Source organism: Siphateles boraxobius, unplaced genomic scaffold (genome assembly GCF_051911475.1).
Source record: "Siphateles boraxobius isolate OS27281-9 unplaced genomic scaffold, OSU_SipBor_1 49, whole genome shotgun sequence".
Classification (NCBI taxonomy): domain Eukaryota; kingdom Metazoa; phylum Chordata; class Actinopteri; order Cypriniformes; family Leuciscidae; genus Siphateles; species Siphateles boraxobius.
Window position 1 is genome coordinate 6035992 of NW_027509130.1, and position 20501 is coordinate 6056492.

A 20501-nucleotide genomic window follows, 5' to 3' on the forward strand; every position below is an offset into this window, starting at 1 on the left:
TTTAAAAAAAAAATTATATATATATATATATATATATATATATATATATATATATATATATTATGGCAGAGATAATAGAAGTCATATACTAGTATTCTGTTCTGAATATGACAACACATGCAGCCACTGACATTAGACTGTAGTTACACTTTTGAGCAGCAGGGAGAGACAGCTCCTGCATTTAATTTAGCCTAGAAAATACTGTCCTGTACAAGTATTCATTTGTACACTCAAATCCATGAACATATTATATTTGAGTCACTTTGATCCCCACAAATGATATTTTAAAGCATTTTTTACTTTAAAAAAATGATTCATGCCTTAAAATAGCTTGAATGTAACTCTACACCCTTGCCTAATTTAGTATACGCGGTTCTATGAATATGCAAATGAGCCCCGCCTCCACTCACTCACAGCAGCTCAGAGATCCACTCGTTGACGATCACACGTTGATCTGATTAATTACAAGGTAGTTTTAAGGAGAAAATACTCAGCAATGGTGTCGACTTATGAATTTACACATGGAAATCTTAAAGCATATTAAAAATGACACATAGACATATAAACCTTAAAAGCTTGATTTTTACCACAGGGGGAATTAAGCTCAATTTGAATGCACAAACACAAATGAAACTTCAACAACATTAAAATGCAAAACACCAGTTTTATTGCAATACAATTTTGCAACAATGAACAGGCTGAGGCAGAATGCACAGATGATTTTATTTCCACTTGCAGTACTGAGAGTTTAAGAGGTAGATGTCAAAAGACAACAGATCCAGAAGAAAAAAACACAATGAATGAGTGTCAAACAAGTCAAAGGGAATGTCAATGAAACTCTTTAATAACTTTCCTATGAATAATCTCTATTTCATAATGGATAACAACCCACGACTGTAAACACCAGCAGATATTAATGGACTGTATTTCTGCTTTAAATTGCTCGTGATCAGAATAATGTGTTATTGTTTTCCATTAATTTACTGTACTCAGCATTAACATGTAAACAGCATTATTATGAATTGAGTCATAATATTTTCAGTGCAAATGCTCAGAAATATATTTCCTGATCTGTATAGTAATTGTCCTTAATGTGATTTATGCAAATTCCTGTTAAAAAAAAAGTATCCGCAAAGTATCAGAAATATACATTTGAATGCAATTCATTTTCCCAATATACAGACCATAAATTCTGACCATTAAAAAAAACCGTATCAACCATTAAAATTAAATCAGTGCAAACTTTATCATCTTTGTAAAGTCTCAACTGTGTTCCCGTGCTTCAAACAGCAGAGGACGCTGCTTTACTGCTATCCATCATTATAATATTAATGCCTAATTCAGCACATGCAAACTTTTTTTGTTATATTTAAGTGCATGATTGTATTCAATTGCTCGGGTTGGAGAACAAAACAATAACATAACCATTATGTAACTATTCAGATCACACACAGTGACCCTCCTGCTTATTTGCACACTTGATTCCAGATGTGCATTAACGTTTTGGGCAAGTGAGTTTTTACAATGTTTCTGAACAAGTCTCTTCTGCTCAGCAAGGCTGCATTAATATGATCAAAAATACAGTAAAAACAGTAATATTGTGAAATATTATTACCATCTAAAATAAGTTTTTTTCTATGTGAATATGTTAAAGTGTAATTTATTCCTGTGATCAAAGCTGTATTTTCAGCATCATTACTCCAGTCTTCAGTGTCACATGATACTTCAGAATTTGATGCTTGTTTATTATTGCTGCTCAATTATTAATAATGCCAGTGTATATCTACAGTATTGCTTTATGATTCAAACCTAACCAACTTCTTTTTGCCATATATCTTTCTTTACAGTAAACAACTTGATTTTATACTCTGTTTTCTACCACATTTCCATGTCTTAAGTGTCCAAATTTTATATATTATACATATATATATATATATATTTCATTTTATAGGGTTGCTGTGTAAAACCTAACAGGATTTGGATTTTAGGAAGGCTGATTGATTGATTGATTGATTGATTGATAGATTTTGTGCATTTGATTTATAACGAAGAGGTTAATTCATGTTTTTATATATTCACAAATGACATAAAAGCGCTGTGATTAATCTGTAATACATTCAAAACTGATTTTCTAAACTCAAATTAGCCATGATTTCATTCTAAAGTTCAACAGGAACCAGAAATCCTTTGAAACTTTAACTGAATTTTCTCCGATCCCCATATAATCATCAGTAACTCTACCCACAATCCCTCTACCCAGAATGCCCTTCTGATGTGAAACAGAACCAAAGCGGTGTCAGCAGAATGAGAGGATCACTTGTTGGTGCAGTAGTTTGCGTAGTTACTGCAGGCCTTCTTCATGTCAGTGAGAAAGGCGGGGACGCCCGTCTGAGGGGAAACACATTCATTACCACCGTTACATCAATAAATCCATATGAATGAATGAATCTACAGCCGGCTCACCTTCGCTGCCCAGTTCACCAGCCACGTCGGGATCATTCCTCCGGGATTATCAAAGTAGTTCATGAACACTGGAATATGATTCAAACACACACAGTTACAGGTGAACAGGAGTATTGTACGGGTGGGTGTGTGTGTGTGTGTGTGTGTGTGTGTGTGTGTGTGTGTGTGTGTGTGTGTGTGTGTGTGTGTGAGTGTGTGTGAGTGTGTGTGAGTGACTGTGAATGAGTGAGTAAGTGTGTGTGTGTGTGTGTGTGTGTGTGTGTGTGTGTGTGTGTGTGTGTGTGTGAGGGTGTGAGTGACTGTGTGTGTGAGTAAGTGACTGTGAATGAGTGAGTAACTGTGAGTGTGTGTATGTGTGTGTGTGGGACTGTACATTTACATTTAGTCATTTAACAGACGCTTTTATCCAAAGCGACTTACATTTGAGGATTAAACCAAGCGAGTCATCGTGGAGAGGCAAAAACAACGCAAGAAGTAATCAGAATACAAAGTTCAAACATTGTTCAGAGTAGCATAAACCAGACAAGCGAAGATTTCAAAAAAAAGTTTTTTTGATTTTTTTTAGGTTAAGTGCTAAAAAAAGACTGAGTGAGTAACTGTGTGAGTGAGGATGTGAGTCGGTGAGTGAGTGAGTGAGTCAGTGAGTGAGTAACTGTGTGAGTGAGTGAGGATGTTAGTCGGTGAGTGAGTGAGTGAGTCAGTGAGTGAGTAACTGTGTGAGTGAGTTAGGATGTTAGTCGGTGAGTGAGTGAGTGAGTCAGTGAGTGAGTAACTGTGTGAGTGAGTGAGGATGTTAGTCGGTGAGTGAGTGAGTGAGGATGTGAGTCGGTGAGTGAGTGAGTGAGGATGTTAGTCGGTGAGTGAGTGAGTGAGGATGTTAGTCGGTGAGTGAGTGAGTGAGGATGTTAGTCGGTGAGTGAGTGAGTGAGGATGTTAGTCGGTGAGTGAGTGAGTGAGGATGTGAGTCGGTGAGTGAGTGAGTTACTGTGTGTGTGAGTGAGTGAGTGAGGATGTGAGTCGGTGAGTGAGTGAGTTACTGTGTGTGTGTGAGTGAGTGAGTGAGGATGTGAGTCGGTGAGTGAGTGAGTGAGTTACTGTTTGTTTGTGTGAGTGAGTGAGTGAGTGAGTGAGTTACTGTGTGTGTGAGTAAGTGAGTGAGTTACTGTGTGTGTGAGTGAGTGAGTGAGTTACTGTGAGTGATTGAGTGAGTTACTGTGAGTGAGTGAGTTACTGTGTGTGAGAGTGAGTGAGTTACTGTGTGTGTGTGTGTGTGTGTGTGTGTGTGTGTGTGTGTGTGTGTGTGTGTGTGTGTGTGTGTGAGTGAGTTACTGTGAGTGAGTTACTGTGTGTGTGAGTGACTGAGTGAGTTACTGTGAGTGATTGAGTGAGTTACTGTGAGTGAGTGAGTTACTGTGTGTGTGTGTGTGTGTGTGTGTGTGTGTGTGTGTGTGTGTGTGTGTGTGTGTGTGTGTGTGTGTGTGTGTGTGTGTGTGTAAGTGAGTGAGTAGGTGACTGACAGTGAGTGGGTGAGTTACTATGTGTGTGAGTGAGTGAGTGAGTGACAGTGAGTGAGTGAGTTACTGTGTGTGTGAGTGAGTGAGTGAGTGACAGTGAGTGAGTTACTGTGAGTGATTGAGTGAGTTACTATGAGTGAGTGAGTTACTGTGTGTGTGTGAGTGAGGATGCGAGTCGGTGAGTGAGTGACTGTGAGTGAGTGAGTGAGTGAGTGAGTTACTGTGTGTGTGAGTGAGTGAGTGACTGAGTGAGTAAGTGAGTGAGTAGGTGACTGACAGTGAGTGGGTGAGTTACTATGTGTGTGAGTGAGTGAGTGACAGTGAGTGAGTGAGTTAATGTGTGTGTGAGTGAGTGAGTGAGTGACAGTGAGTGAGTTACTGTGAGTGATTGAGTGAGTTACTATGAGTGAGTGAGTTACTGTGTGTGTGTGAGTGAGGATGCGAGTCGGTGAGTGAGTTACTGTGAGTGAGGTGAGTGAGTAAGTTACTGTGTCGGTGAGTGAGTAAGTTACTGTGTGTGTGTGAGTGAGGATGCGAGTCGGTGAGTGAGTTACTGTGAGTGAGGTGAGTGAGTGAGTTACTGTGTCGGTGAGTGAGTAAGTTACTGTGTGTGTGTGAGTGAGGATGTAAGTTACTGTGTGTGTGTGAGTGAGGATGTGAGTCGGTGAGTGAGTGAGTTACTGTGAGTGAGTGAGTGAGTGAGTGAGTGACTGTGTGAGTGAGTGAGTTACTGTGTGTGTGAGTGAGTGACTGTGTGTGTGAGTGAGTGACTGTGTGTGTGAGTGAGTAACTGTGAGTGAGTTACTGTGTGTGTGTGTGTGTGTGTGAGTGAGTGAGTGAGTGAGTGAGTGACTGTGTGTGTGAGTGAGTGACTGTGTGTGTGAGTGAGTGACTGTGAGTGAGTTACAGTGTGTGTGAGTGAGTGAGTGAGTGAGTGAGTGACTGTGTGAGTCACTGACAGTGTAAGAGCGTGTGCGTGTGTGAGTGACTGACAGTGTGAGAGCATACGTGTGTGTGTGTACCTTTGGTCCCGCCAGAGCCGTCGCTCTCCATGGCCAGACTCTGTTTGTAGTCTTTGACCCGTATCACGCCCCCCTTCTCTGCACACTGAGACACACACGAGCTCTTGGCTAAAACCACCCAGATTCTCCGTCCTTCCGCATCCAGATCCCGGCGCTCACGCACATACACATACTCAACAGGGTTAAGGCCTCACCGAGAGAAAAGTGCAGGTTTTACTTCAATCAGATATTATTATAAATCAAGAAATATTATTCGTCTGACACTGAATCGGTCTATTCCCGCACACACACACACACTTGAAGGGTGTCTGTAGGATACATCCCTGTTGGACAGAGGAAATGGATATTTCACCTCCCAGTATATGGCTTTCTGCCCGCTGTAGTCTTTCTCGTGCAGCTCTGAGGATGACACACACAGACACACACACACACACACACACACACACACACACACACACACACACACACACACACACACACACACACACACACACACACACACACACACACAGTGTAAGTACTTGCACACTTAAATACTTAACACTTAACATTAATTAACTACATTATTTAACAGCAACTAACAATGAACAATACTTCTACAGTGTTTTATAATCTTAATAAATGTTAATGTCAAACTATCAGTTAATATTAGTTACATTTTTTTTCTTCTTGAAACAAACTTTGTTGCATTATTTTCCTGTTATCACTGTGAAGCTGCTTTTAAACAATCTGTATTGTAAAAAGTGCAATGAAAAAAAGGTGAATTGACTTAATGCAAAGGAAACTAAGGAGAACTGCATTTTTAATGTGCAGTAAAAATGCTGTGAAAATATACATATATTGCTCACTGTCAGCTCATAATAGCCAATGCATAAAGATTAACTAATCTTAACAAATGAAACCCAGAACCTAAACTACACACATTAACAAACAGTTCAAGAGCAAGTTATTATGAGAGGAATGTTTCCAGATGAGAAGAGTGAAAGATGAGTTATGAGACATAATCACAGAGATGGGTGATATGAATAAACTCTATCACTGTATACAGTCATTTCACACAAAGGTAGACGGTTTACATCATGATATAATTAATTATGCGAGAAATTAAACATGAAAAATGTTATATATATATATATATATATATTCATTAAATAACCTATATAACTTAAACAGCCAAATTTGGATCAAAAAATGTATTGTACAAATTAAAGCTACACTTAAGCTAATCTTCATGCAACACTATTAAATGTAATTTTAGAGACACTGTTTGTTTCCGATTTTATGGCAAATATTCAGGAGGACCGTTTTCAGTGGTGTGGAAGAACTAAAACCAGACCTGAACCTCTCCTGAACTCTGAGTCTGATTTCCATCATGCAACCTCACTGACGCCCTTGTGTCTTATGAGAGCAAATCCATGTCCAACATCTAACATCTTCCCAGAAGACTGGAAGCGATCAGGAACGACAAACGTTTCAGGGTTTGAATTCAAAGTCACGTAAAAACAGCTTCATAGTATTAAACGGTTGAGTTCAACACTGACTTGGATTATACAACGGACTTTGAAAGCATGAGATCCCACCCTTCCTTCACTGCGTCTCCAAAGCCACGCGACATCAAAACAAAATGAACACACACAGCAGAGTCTAATGAGAGACTGCATTAAATGACCTTTAGCCTCAAAGCACATAACATTACATAACAACATGAACGGATACTTGTAGAGGAATAGTTTTACCACCGGACTGCTGCAGATTAATTTCGGCATTGATAGTGTTGCCATAGAAACGCAAAAGATATATGTACGTGTTAATTATTAGACCACTTGTATTTTTGATTGCTATCATTTTGTTTTTGTTTATGAAACAATTGCCTACCCTACCTTTAATGTTAGTTAATAACAAATATCCTTGTTTCTGTTACTGTAGTTCACTGTGCATTAATTAATGTTTACAGATAGAACTTTTGATTTAAAAAATGTATTAGTAAATGTTGACTAAGATTATAAAAAGCTGTAAAGTAATTTTCATTGTTAGTTCAAATGTTAACAAATTAAACCGTATTGTAAAGTGTCGTGTGGTGGATGTTTTAAATGAGATAATGATTAATTATGTTGCTAACCATAAAGATATGAATTATACTAACATCTCGTAATAAGTTCTAACACTTCCTTTGGTCCTATGTCTGAAGATGACTAAAACTTCCATTCCTGAGTCTAACAATAAATCTAAATTGAGCTTACTTCCTTTTTCTCTAGAATGTAGCCATCAGATGATGTCTAACCTCCTAAAACTTTTGACTTCATTTAACTTTGGTAAAAGGAACTTTGAAATTGGACTAACCGTTATATTGTGAAATGATTGATTGAAATATTAACCCCTCTTAATGTATTTGATGATACAGAATATCTTTGCTTATGTTACTAACAAAAGGTAATGAAAGGGGGGGACTTGCTTTGACAATCTAACCAAATCGTGATGATTGAGAGCGTGACATATTAGTCATGATGATTCTGTTTTGAGATATCTGGGTTTGAGAACTCGTGGTGATGTATCATGTTACATTATAAAAACTTTTGTATTCGTGTTGACTGACTGGTGGGATTCTCAGTGGGATTTGTCAGAGATCCACCGGCCTTGCTTCTTCTAGGGAGATTCTCTGAGAACTGCTCGAGAACTCTCCTGGCCGTGATTAAAGCATTTAAAAGGACATTTGCTGGAGCCTGTCTGTTATTTTCTGCTGCGCAGCAGAAATGGTTTAGGGTTAGAAAACAAGTTAGAATTAATACAATGTAAACTCGGCTGTAGTCGATTAGTAGACTCGCTGGAGTATAGGATTTTAAACGGATGCTGTAGTCGATTAGTAGACTCGCTGGAGTATAGGATTTTAAATGGATGCTGTAGTCGATTAGAAGACTCGCTGGAGTATAAGATTTTAAACGGATGCTGTAGTCGATTAGAAGACTCGCTGGAGTATAAGATTTTAAACGGATGCTGTAGTCGATTAGTAGACTCGCCGGAGTATAGGATTTTAAACGGATGCTGTAGTCGATTAGAAGACTCGCCGGAGTATAGGATTTTAAACGGATGCTGTAGTCGATTAGAAGACTCGCTGGAGTATAGGATTTTAAACGGATGCTGTAGTCGATTAGAAGACTCGCTGGAGTATAAGATTTTAAACGGATGCTGTAGTCGATTAGAAGACTCGCTGGAGTATAGGATTTTAAACGGATGCTGTAGTCGATTAGAAGACTCGCTGGAGTATAAGATTTTAAACGGATGCTGTAGTCGATTAGTAGACTCGCTGGAGTATAAGATTTTAAACGGATGCTGTAGTCGATTAGTAGACTCGCTGGAGTATAAGATTTTAAACGGATGCTGTAGTCGATTAGAAGACTCGCTGGAGTATAAGATTTTAAACGGATGCTGTAGTCGATTAGTAGACTCGCTGGAGTATAAGATTTTAAACGGATGCTGTAGTCGATTAGAAGACTCGCTGGAGTATAAGATTTTAAACGGATGCTGTAGTCGATTAGAAGACTCGCTGGAGTATAAGATTTTAAACGGATGCTGTAGTCGATTAGAAGACTCGCTGGAGTATAGGATTTTAAACGGATGCTGTAGTCGATTAGAAGACTCGCTGGAGTATAAGATTTTAAACGGATGCTGTAGTCGATTAGAAGACTCGCTGGAGTATAAGATTTTAAACGGATGCTGTAGTCGATTAGAAGACTCGCTGGAGTATAGGATTTTAAACGGATGCTGTAGTCGATTAGAAGACTCGCTGGAGTATAAGATTTTAAACGGATGCTGTAGTCGATTAGAAGACTCGCTGGAGTATAAGATTTTAAACGGATGCTGTAGTCGATTAGAAGACTCGCTGGAGTATAAGATTGTAAACGGATGCTGTAGTCGATTAGAAGACTCGCTGGAGTATAAGATTTTAAACGGATGCTGTAGTCGATTAGAAGACTCGCTGGAGTATAGGATTTTAAACGGATGCTGTAGTCGATTAGAAGACTCGCTGGAGTATAAGATTTTAAACGGATGCTGTAGTCGATTAGAAGACTCGCTGGAGTATAGGATTTTAAACGGATGCTGTAGTCGATTAGAAGACTCGCTGGAGTATAAGATTTTAAACGGATGCTGTAGTCGATTAGAAGACTCGCGGGAGTATAAGATTTTAAACGGATGCTGTAGTCGATTAGTAGACTCGCTGGAGTATAGGATTTTAAACGGATGCTGTAGTCGATTAGAAGACTCGCTGGAGTATAAGATTTTAAACGGATGCTGTAGTCGATTAGTAGACTCGCTGGAGTATAGGATTTTAAACGGATGCTGTAGTCGATTAGAAGACTCGCTGGAGTATAGGATTTTAAACGGATGCTGTAGTCGATTAGAAGACTCGCTGGAGTATAGGATTTTAAACGGATGCTGTAGTCGATTAGAAGACTCGCTGGAGTATAAGATTTTAAACGGATGCTGTAGTCGATTAGAAGACTCGCTGGAGTATAAGATTTTAAACGGATGCTGTAGTCGATTAGAAGACTCGCTGGAGTATAGGATTTTAAACGGATGCTGTAATCGATTAGAAGACTCGCTGGAGTATAAGATTTTAAACGGATGCTGTAGTCGATTAGAAGACTCGCTGGAGTATAGGATTTTAAACGGATGCTGTAGTCGATTAGAAGACTCGCTGGAGTATAGGATTTTAAACGGATGCTGTAGTCGATTAGAAGACTCGCTGGAGTATAAGATTTTAAACGGATGCTGTAGTCGATTAGAAGACTCGCTGGAGTATAAGATTTTAAACGGATGCTGTAGTCGATTAGAAGACTCGCTGGAGTATAAGATTGTAAACGGATGCTGTAGTCGATTAGAAGACTCGCTGGAGTATAAGATTTTAAACGGATGCTGTAGTCGATTAGAAGACTCGCTGGAGTATAGGATTTTAAACGGATGCTGTAGTCGATTAGAAGACTCGCTGGAGTATAAGATTTTAAACGGATGCTGTAGTCGATTAGAAGACTCGCTGGAGTATAAGATTTTAAACGGATGCTGTAGTCGATTAGAAGACTCGCTGGAGTATAAGATTGTAAACGGATGCTGTAGTCGATTAGAAGACTCGCTGGAGTATAAGATTTTAAACGGATGCTGTAGTCGATTAGAAGACTCGCTGGAGTATAGGATTTTAAACGGATGCTGTAGTCGATTAGAAGACTCGCTGGAGTATAAGATTTTAAACGGATGCTGTAGTCGATTAGAAGACTCGCTGGAGTATAGGATTTTAAACGGATGCTGTAGTCGATTAGAAGACTCGCTGGAGTATAGGATTTTAAACGGATGCTGTAGTCGATTAGAAGACTCGCTGGAGTATAAGATTTTAAACGGATGCTGTAGTCGATTAGAAGACTCGCGGGAGTATAAGATTTTAAACGGATGCTGTAGTCGATTAGTAGACTCGCTGGAGTATAGGATTTTAAACGGATGCTGTAGTCGATTAGAAGACTCGCTGGAGTATAAGATTTTAAACGGATGCTGTAGTCGATTAGTAGACTCGCTGGAGTATAGGATTTTAAACGGATGCTGTAGTCGATTAGAAGACTCGCTGGAGTATAGGATTTTAAACGGATGCTGTAGTCGATTAGAAGACTCGCTGGAGTATAGGATTTTAAACGGATGCTGTAGTCGATTAGAAGACTCGCTGGAGTATAAGATTTTAAACGGATGCTGTAGTCGATTAGAAGACTCGCTGGAGTATAAGATTTTAAACGGATGCTGTAGTCGATTAGAAGACTCGCTGGAGTATAGGATTTTAAACGGATGCTGTAGTCGATTAGAAGACTCGCTGGAGTATAAGATTTTAAACGGATGCTGTAGTCGATTAGAAGACTCGCTGGAGTATAGGATTTTAAACGGATGCTGTAGTCGATTAGAAGACTCGCGGGAGTATAAGATTTTAAACGGATGCTGTAGTCGATTAGTAGACTCGCTGGAGTATAGGATTTTAAACGGATGCTGTAGTCGATTAGAAGACTCGCTGGAGTATAAGATTTTAAACGGATGCTGTAGTCGATTAGAAGACTCGCTGGAGTATAAGATTTTAAACGGATGCTGTAGTCGATTAGAAGACTCGCTGGAGTATAGGATTTTAAACGGATGCTGTAGTCGATTAGAAGACTCGCTGGAGTATAGGATTTTAAACGGATGCTGTAGTCGATTTGTAGACTCGCTGATGTATAGGATTTTAGCGTTGATTAGTAGACGCTTGTGCGATTTAACTGGGCGCCCCAGATAAAAGAGCACTAGAGATCTTACTACCAATCTCAAGTGATAGTGTTCAATTTAAAAGCACTAGAGACCTTACTATCGATCAAAAGTGATAGTGTTCAATTATAATAATTAGGTTCCAGGTACGCAGTTAGGTTTAGGGGAAAATCTACCACAGTCGCCATAAACTTTAACTTACAAAAAGATATATATAAAACTTAAACTCATTTTTTTTCAGCTGTTGCTTATTTTAAGGTGACATAGTTATTTCATACTTACTCTAAGTACTGAGTAATACTACTTAACTAAATGTACTTGCTATAGAGTTACGGTTAGGGTTGTGTTGGGTTAGTCACTTGTAATTATGCATAATTTATAGTTATTACTACAGTAAGTGGATGTAGTAACGTGTAACTACGCCACCTCAATGTAAAGTGTTACCCAGGCAAAATTTGTCATTTTCGTTTAGTTGAACTTTATGTACTAAAATAACCACAACTTGAGATAAACAAAAAAATTATATAGATATTTTAAAAATAAAACTGATAAAATACAACAAAATTACTAAAACTTTAAGATGAAAATTACAACCGAAAATGTAAAATAAAAAGGCAAAATTTCAAATTTTCGTTAAGTGGAACCTGATGTACTAAAATAACAACAACTTCAGATAAAAAAAAACTATATAGACATTTTAAAAATAAAACTAATAAAAATGATAAAATACAACAAAACTACTAAAACTCTAAAATGAAAATTACAACCAAAAATATAAAAATAAAAAGGCAAAATTTCTAGTTTTCGTGAAGTAGAACTTGAACTAAAATAACCACAACTTGAGATAAAAAAAACTATATAGACATTTAAAAATATAAATAATAAAAATGATTAAATACAACCAATTTACTAAAACTTTAAAATGAAAATTACAACAGAAAATACAAAAATATTAAAAACTACGATCAATTTTTTTTTAAGAAAAAAAAAAAGAAAAGAAAAAAGCAAGCACTGTTGACTGAACAGTGTTGAGCAGAAAAGCACTGACAGGCGTTTGTGTTCCAGGTCTGAATGGGTCAATCTGCCGTTACACAGATGATCTGTCAGCGAACCAGGGTGGAGGCTCGTGATTGTAATCAGAAGCGATTCATGACTGATTTAACCCAAACCACATTTCACTGCTCTGGTGGTCCGACACAATATTCATACTAGTGATTGAAATTACACAACGTTCAGTGAAATTATACATGTGAACAAAGACATGGTGTTCAGATGAAGGAACAAAACAAGTCCTGTAGTTTGACAAACATTTATTTTAAAGAAAACGCAGAGATGATGACACTGCAGCGTGAAACAATAAGGACTGTAAACGCTTGTCATGCAATCAAGATCTGGAGGTCTGTTTGTGCTATTGATTGTGTAAATCAGCGTTTGTGTGGGATTTCTCCAGAGTTATACCACAGGAAAGCACACAGGGGGACACTAGAGGACATACATCAGGACTAAAGCACAAGCGCTGTCAGATGCATGAGGCTTTTCATGAAAGATCAGCTGAAACACATGCGTGCAGGGTCCGTCTGGAGCCAGAGATGTGTTTCCAATAAAACAGCACTCCACCCTCATGCACACACACACAGCTGTTCACGGTCTGTTTGTGTTTGCGGGAAATACACCACCCTGCCACCATGTCATGTCTTAAACATGAGGAAAACTAAATGACTTCAAAAGCTAGTTTCTTGTCAAGTGCACACTCGTGCAACTACAAAAAGATGTGTCAAAATAATAATGTATTATGAAATCAACGGTGAAATCCTTTGGAGAGCAAAAACAGCTTTCATGTCCTAAACTCAAGCCTAAAACAAAGTGATTTTTAAAGATGGTTTGATTGTTCCCAGATCCTGAGAGAACAGAACATGTAGATGTTCAGTTTGTCGAATAAAACGAGCTCCGTATTGACGATTACCAATGTTAACATTGTTTAAATGGTCATTTAATTTAAAACACGATTTCCTGAGCTTTTTTTCAAAATGCAGTGCAATACTTCAACACAAAAGAAAAACACAACTTATGACTTCCCACATTTACATATTAACAACCATGTAAAACAACTGATAAAGGACCATGTGAATTACAGTACGTGGGCAAAGATCATTTACAACCAGAAGTCTTAAAGGTAAAGTATCAAAAACAGCAAGTTTAACTACAATACATTCGTGTCATTTTTGACCTGGAATAGATTAAAAAAACAAAAAAAACAAACAGTTTTTAGTATGGGAATCAAACTTTGATGCGTCCAGACTATATAAACTGTGGCTTTAAACGTGATATTTTGTCACACTTTATGAGTTGAATTTGAAGTACTTTAGTGAAATACATTTAGAATCTCACACTTTGTGAATTGTGTTGATAAACATGAATCTGCACACAGACAGACAAAAAAAAGGAGACATAAATAAAATAAAAATGAACTCCAGCAAAAGTTCAATTAGTCTACAGTACATGTGGGAAAAGTCCACTTTCACTCTGTTGCGAGAAACTGATAATCTTTTCAATCATAAAGGTGAATGTTTATTCAAGCAAACTTGGAAAATATTCAATTAATGTTATTTTGATATTGGTTTGTTGGAAAACTGAAAATAGTTTGCAGTTTTTTATGCATCGTAAGTGTCAGAGAGGGAGAAAATGGTCATAAACAACTAAATTATAACTGTTTTTAACTTTATAACTAGTCTTCAGTGGAACACTACATGTTAGAATGCTATAAACTGCATGTAGGCCACTTTAAACATGACATCACACCTCCTCATTTCCTGAGCTTATTGTTGCTCTGCCAACTCATTTTTAACCATTAACACTTTTGATTAAACAGTAAACAGGTACAGATTGAGATTTAATGTTGTTGCAAAAAAAGAGATTCAGGGTACAGACCTGCTCAATGTACAGAAATCTGATCCAGGGTCAGTTTCTGCCGTTCACATGCAAACGGTTGAGCTTATATAGACTGAAGGATCTGATTCTGGATCAGTCCACTGAGTAACTCGATATATAAAGGCCTGTTCTGTATAAGTCTCAGCCTCAGACGTCAAGCATGGACGTCTGATGCATATGGCACACTTAACTAGAAACACTTGAGGATTTTCAAAGTCGTCATCTGATTGGTTGAACTCTACAAGACTTCCAGGAGACGTGTGTGTCGCGTTATTTAACGGCTCGCCTGAAAACAAAGCAGTCGTGAAGCCAAACCCCCTCATGGAAAAAGAAAACTGTCGTGTTTACAACTGTGACAATGAGCTCTTATTAGGATCAAATAAATCCAGGATTTTCAAAAGTATGTGAAGTATGTAAAGTTTGCGGCAAAGGCTCTTTAAAATACGTCCTAGAGTTTTACACATCTGTTATTGTAGGGACATCGACGTTACATTTTCACTAGTGCTGTAGCGGCGCGTCGATGACGTCGACACTTCCACGTCAAAGCCATATTTTTGCGTCAACACTATTTATTTATTGCACCGTTTCCGGCGGTACAGCTCGCCACCACGCGTAAGAGACTGAAACATTGCAGAATGGAGGACGAAGACAACTAGAAGTGAATGTGCTTTCCATTAAATGAATCACACACAGTAAATAATCCCTTAAAAAAAAAAAAACTTTGCAATTTAGACGCGCAAACTGGGTGCCGGTGCGGTGAGACGTACATGCTCTGGCAGATTCGGCTTGAAGTCGTTCATCCTCGGTTGCGGCACCGCGCGCGCTGTTACAAAAGAAGCTGTGCACACAGCCAAGCGAAATGGGGTCTTGCCGGTCTAGCGCACCCAACGCTTCATTTTTGCCGCGCGCACCTTCGCGCTCGTGCGGACGCGTCGAGTTTAAAAAAGGCTTTACTCCGTGTCAGCGCGTGGTCTGATCGGTAAAGGGGCACAGACCTCTCCCGAATCATCTCCAGCAGTAGCAGCCTCCGAAGCACCACTAACTCCGCCTACGTTTCCCTCGTAAGCTGATATTAGTATTTAAACATTCTCTATAATAATTTTTTTTGGTAAAAAATATTTTAATAACACGTGTTTGGCGGTTATAGAGCTCTAATGACGGTGTTCAAATACATAACATTATACTAACGTTAGCCAGCTTATAGTATCATGATTCAGTACGCTAGTTAGTATTTATTTGAGATACATTGTTTTTTTATTAATCGAGCAGCAGAAAAATAATCTTTATATTAATCGTCCAATTAGTCGTTAGATTAGTCGAATAATTGATAAAATAATCGCCCAACTAATCGTTTAGTAAATAATCGTTTACCCCAGCCCTAATTTTCACACCCCTAAACATGACACGGAACAAAACGAGCTGTGATTGGTTGCTTTACATGTCAGTTAGACGGCCTCTGGATGGTCCTTGGCTAATGAACGCTGCGATCGAGTCCAGATCTTCTACCTATATGAGACTAGTACTGTATAAATCACATCACTATAAAACAACACAGCACGTTCTACACACACAACAATGACAGAATAAACACTGGGTCAATCTACTGGGACACTACATGTACATGACATACCAGTCCAGTTCCCTGCGTATGTGAACGGATCTGACCACCATCAAGAGGAGAAGCTTCAGAGTGTGGAAAAACATTTGAAAAAATTAAAAAAAAACAACCAATATGATGCATTTCAAGTGGGAACCAGTTTATTTGAGCTACACAGAAGTTAACATAACTTTAAGACACTTAATACTCTGTAATATTATCAATTTGGCTATAACAAAACGTGAGCTGAATAATGAACCTATTGTCTTCTGTAGAGCTGCTTTATAGCTGAATTAGTTTCATAATTGACGCATTTTGCAACATCGACAGTTATTGAACTGAACTGAATAAAAATTGCACTGACTTGAGCTTTTTAGAGCTGCTTTACAGCAGCATTTGAATTTGTCACATTTGATGGTGTTGCATGAATGATTCTGCAAATTTCCTGTTTGTTACTGTAGAGCGCTATATGAATAAATCTGACGTGTTTTTTTTTTTTTTTTTTACCTGTAAGACCGTCTAACTCGATCCAATGGCGGTATTCGAATTAGCGGTGAAGGTCTTTGCGTGTTACTGTCTTTTCTCGCGGCAAAGTATTTTTGGTTAAATGCAATACATTTTCTCATATGTATTTTCTCGTTATTTCATCTGACTCCATAAATGAAAAGGCTTTAATGATATCTGTGCATCATTAAATGTGAGCGAATGTTTTACTATTCTTTTAAACTCTTGAATGAAAATAATGTCAAAGTCAATTAGAATAATCAAATGTCACAATTGAATATGTCAGGCAAATGTATCATTATAATTTCATAATCAATTCAAGGATAATCAATGCAAAACATCAAATGCTCTAGAACAAAGAGGAAAAAGTTTACCCGACAAGAAATGCGTGAGGCTGAGAGTCTCGCAACTCTCAGCCGCACAGGCCGAGATATCGGAAAGCCCCTGAGCTCTCGCTGCGTTTCATTATATACCCAGACCTCATGTCAAATCTAAACATCATCCACAATGGAAATTTACCTGTAAGTCACCATTTGCTAGCAGTGGAAAATTAGCATTCAGTCAAATGGTCGAAGGCGTTAACTCAAAGACACACCACACCCTCCAGTATTGGAGGTTGTGGAAGATATTTCTAAACTTCCTAAGAACTTTATTACCCTATGGGTTTACTTCTTTGGGAATGAGACATTTGTACCAGTCGTACCGGGACATTTCAAATAATACCAAATATGTATAAAACTAGATAATAATCATTCACATTAAACCATTTAGATTCTTGTGTGAGTTTGGGAGATCTCTGCCAGGATGAAGAATGGGGGAGAGAAATGTAGAATTAGGATGAGGGAGGTGAGACCTTCGTCTCAACAGTGCATGAGGGGGAGTTCAAATGTTAATTTCCTTTGCTTTCTCAGAGAGTGGCCCTCTCTTAAAGTCCTTCAAGTTTTTCCAGTCTTACATACCCACCAAAACAAAAGCTTGTTTGAGTTGTTCTGTTACAGAAATGGGTGTATCACCTATAATCGCTTCAATGATGATTAACGAGAGTAGGAGTGTCTAAACCTGCCTTACGAGTAATACTGAGAGTCAAACTATCATGACACTGAGACTGAAGGGTGAGTGCTTATGAAATAATGGTTTTCATGAAGAAGTCCTGCTCATGATTACCTTTGGCATAGGAGTCCCATTGTTTCCTGTAGTTGAGATCCATGTAAACATCTGCGAGGAGATCTGGAGAGCAGCTGGGCAGAGAACCGAACACTTTGTACTCGTACAAACCTGTTTCCTGTTCAACACGACATTGAAGACAAATGCATCACAAACACAGCCCACATCGCAGCCAGAGCCTGTGATACTGAACAAGCGTTGTGATATATGAATGATTGAAATGATGTTATACATGCACTAGATGGGAAACTGAACCCAGTGCATGAAGACAGGATCTCTTGAATTAATCTGTCATGGTTGCTTTTGCTTATAAATCACTAAAACATCTGGGGCCTGATGTATAAACGTTGCGTAGGCACAAAATGGGCATAGAAATATGCGTACGCATTTTTCCACGCACATATCGGGATTTATAAGAAATAAACTTTGGGTATAAATAAGTGCGCACCGTAAGGATGCTCTTGAACGTGCGTACGCACTCTTTTAGAAGAGTATGTGTTTTGGCGACACCAACTGGCCCAAATAGCAATAACTATTTAAAATGAAAAACTTCTAAATTATCCTATTACATCAACCAATAAATCAAATTGCATCAACCTATTACGTTTAGTGAAACTGACGCATATTGCCTATCTAAAACCGTAAATCTTCATTATAAGTCCTAATTATAAATACAGTGCATGTTCACAATAACAGTTTAAATAAATAAAAGAATGATTTAAACTTTGTTTTACTTCTGATGTAAACGTTTAGATTAAATAATTACATGAAATCATTACTGAGAAGTTTTTTACATTCAATAAATAGAAATATTTGTTGTGGATGCAATGCTTTCGAACACTTTTCCTCTGGCATGCTGTGTTTTAATGTTTAACTACAGAGATAATTGCTTATCATGATAATAGCAGATTGTCTGAGAAAATAGTTTTGTGCAAATAATGCACAACAAGGTCTATCTGTTTCCATTAAAAATATAAATCAATTAAAAATACTCTTTGGCCAGTGGAAAAGATAGTGTAAAATACATTTCAAAGAAAGTTTTTCTCAATTTGATTTATTTATTCAAAATCAAGGGAAGGATAGGCTACTCAATTTTTTTTTTATGTAACTAATGTGACAGCACTTCCGCAATCCATATTTTCCTAATGTCTTGTACCGTTAAACATGTTATCACGTGGATGAATAATCATGCAAATGATATGCAGATGAGGATATGCATAGTAAAACTAGGCGTTGTAAGCTCCATATGTGGTTATTTCGGGGAGGAGACGCATGTGCGCACAATCTTCCGCTAACTGGGATTTATAAAGTGAATTCTGCGCAGGTTCTGGCGTACGCACGGTTTTATAAGTCTGAATATTTTTTTGCGTACGACATTTTTGGCGCACGTACACTTTTAGTAAGGATTCTACGCAAAGTTTTGTAAATGAGGCCCCTGGATCTTTAATGGGTGATTATGTTCCTTTCATCCACACTGAACCAAATAATGTAATAGAACTTTTAAACTTGTATATTACCAACCCAATGCAATGGTTGAGTTTATAATACATATTGTGTTAATTATTATGTAACAGAAAGGTTCAGTTGTAAATCACTGCACTGCCACTAGATTCACCCATTCAATTAGGTATTATATTATACTCATTTTAAATAGTCACACTTTCACACTTTTCATATTTATCAGGGTTGTCTTATTTTTAAAAGCCCATTTATATGGGGCAAGTTGTCACAATGAGAAGCTGCCATTAAAAAGCCTATTAAACAGAAAGACAATATTAAGTAATTCAAGAAACATTAAAAAGCACAAGGAGGAAACGGGAGGGAAAATAGCAAATTAAAAAATATTGTTTTATTCAACTGAAATGTCTAATTAATAACAAAATATTATGATACTGAAATTATAGTTTATTATAAAAATACAATAGGTGGATTAAATCAAAACACACAACTGCTCTAGAAATCAAGCATATCTGTGTTTTCTTTTGACTCGAAATTTTTAAAATGCATGGATTATGACAACATATGTGACAACTAGCCCCGGTCTGGTGCTTTTACGGTAAGTTTGAAGCTTATCGTCATTACCATCACGTACTTTAATTTAGCACGTAATTTATCACATTTACATTGTATTATGTTGTCGTGCCTAAAATAATAATCAAACACGGCCATTGCATTATGTTATATATTATATACTATTCCATGTTATGCATAATGTTACAGATCAGATAACATTGCATTGTTTTGATTGTGCACAGGCCGCGTGCACATTGAGTCATTCATCATATATTCACCTTGTTATAAAGTCTGTATATTTTGACGTCCATGGTCTCGGTGAAGAACTCCCAGCCTCCGTCGAGCATCGGCTGGTCCAGCTCGGTCCAGGCCTGCTGAAACTCCTCATCACCGAACAGCAGAGCCATGATGTCTCTGATGTTTCCGTGTTCACCACAAGAATCAGGAATCATGTGTGAACGTGGGCGCTGACGTCAGAGCGCAGCTGATCGCGCGCCACGTGCTCGCGCTCACGCATTTCGGTATTCAAAAAAATTAAGAGTATATATAAGAGTATATAAATGTATATATTAATACTATTACTATATATAAAGACACACACATATATATATATATATATGAACATCATTTATACACACTGCCGTTTTAAAAAATACAGCAAAAAAACAATAATATTGTGAAATATTCTTAAAATGTAAAACAGCCGTTTTCTACAATGTCAAAGTGTAATTTATTCCTGTGATCAATGATGCATGATCAAGAGACATTTATGATTATTATTAATGTTGAAAACCAGTTGTGCAAATAAAAAGTTCAAAAGAACAGCATTTATCTGAAATAGAAAGCTTTTGCAACATCGTGCCTTTCAAAAGTTTTGGGTCAGATTTTTTTTTTTTTGGGGGGGGGGGGGGGGGGGGGACTTAAAGAAATTAATAAATTTTTTCAGCAAGATCCATTAAATTGATCAAAAGTGATGGGAAAGACATGTATAATGTTAAAAATATTCTATTTCAAGTGAATGCTGTTCTTTTG

At 37.7% G+C, this 20501-nt stretch overlaps 1 protein-coding gene across 1 annotated transcript; it reads right to left on the reverse strand.

Annotated features, from left to right (window-relative positions):
* Positions 1-644: 644 nt before the first annotated feature.
* pctp (phosphatidylcholine transfer protein) lies at positions 645-19910 on the reverse strand. The gene is made up of 6 exons (XM_077202298.1): positions 19748-19910; positions 17457-17574; positions 5319-5398; positions 5000-5171; positions 2464-2531; positions 645-2388 (listed from the first exon to the last, which is right to left on the reverse strand). The coding sequence occupies exons 1-6, from the start codon at positions 19874-19876 to the stop codon at positions 2314-2316; spliced, it is 642 nt and encodes a 213-aa protein (XP_077058413.1). The 5' UTR covers positions 19877-19910; the 3' UTR covers positions 645-2313.
* Between the last annotated feature and the right edge of the window lie 591 nt (positions 19911-20501).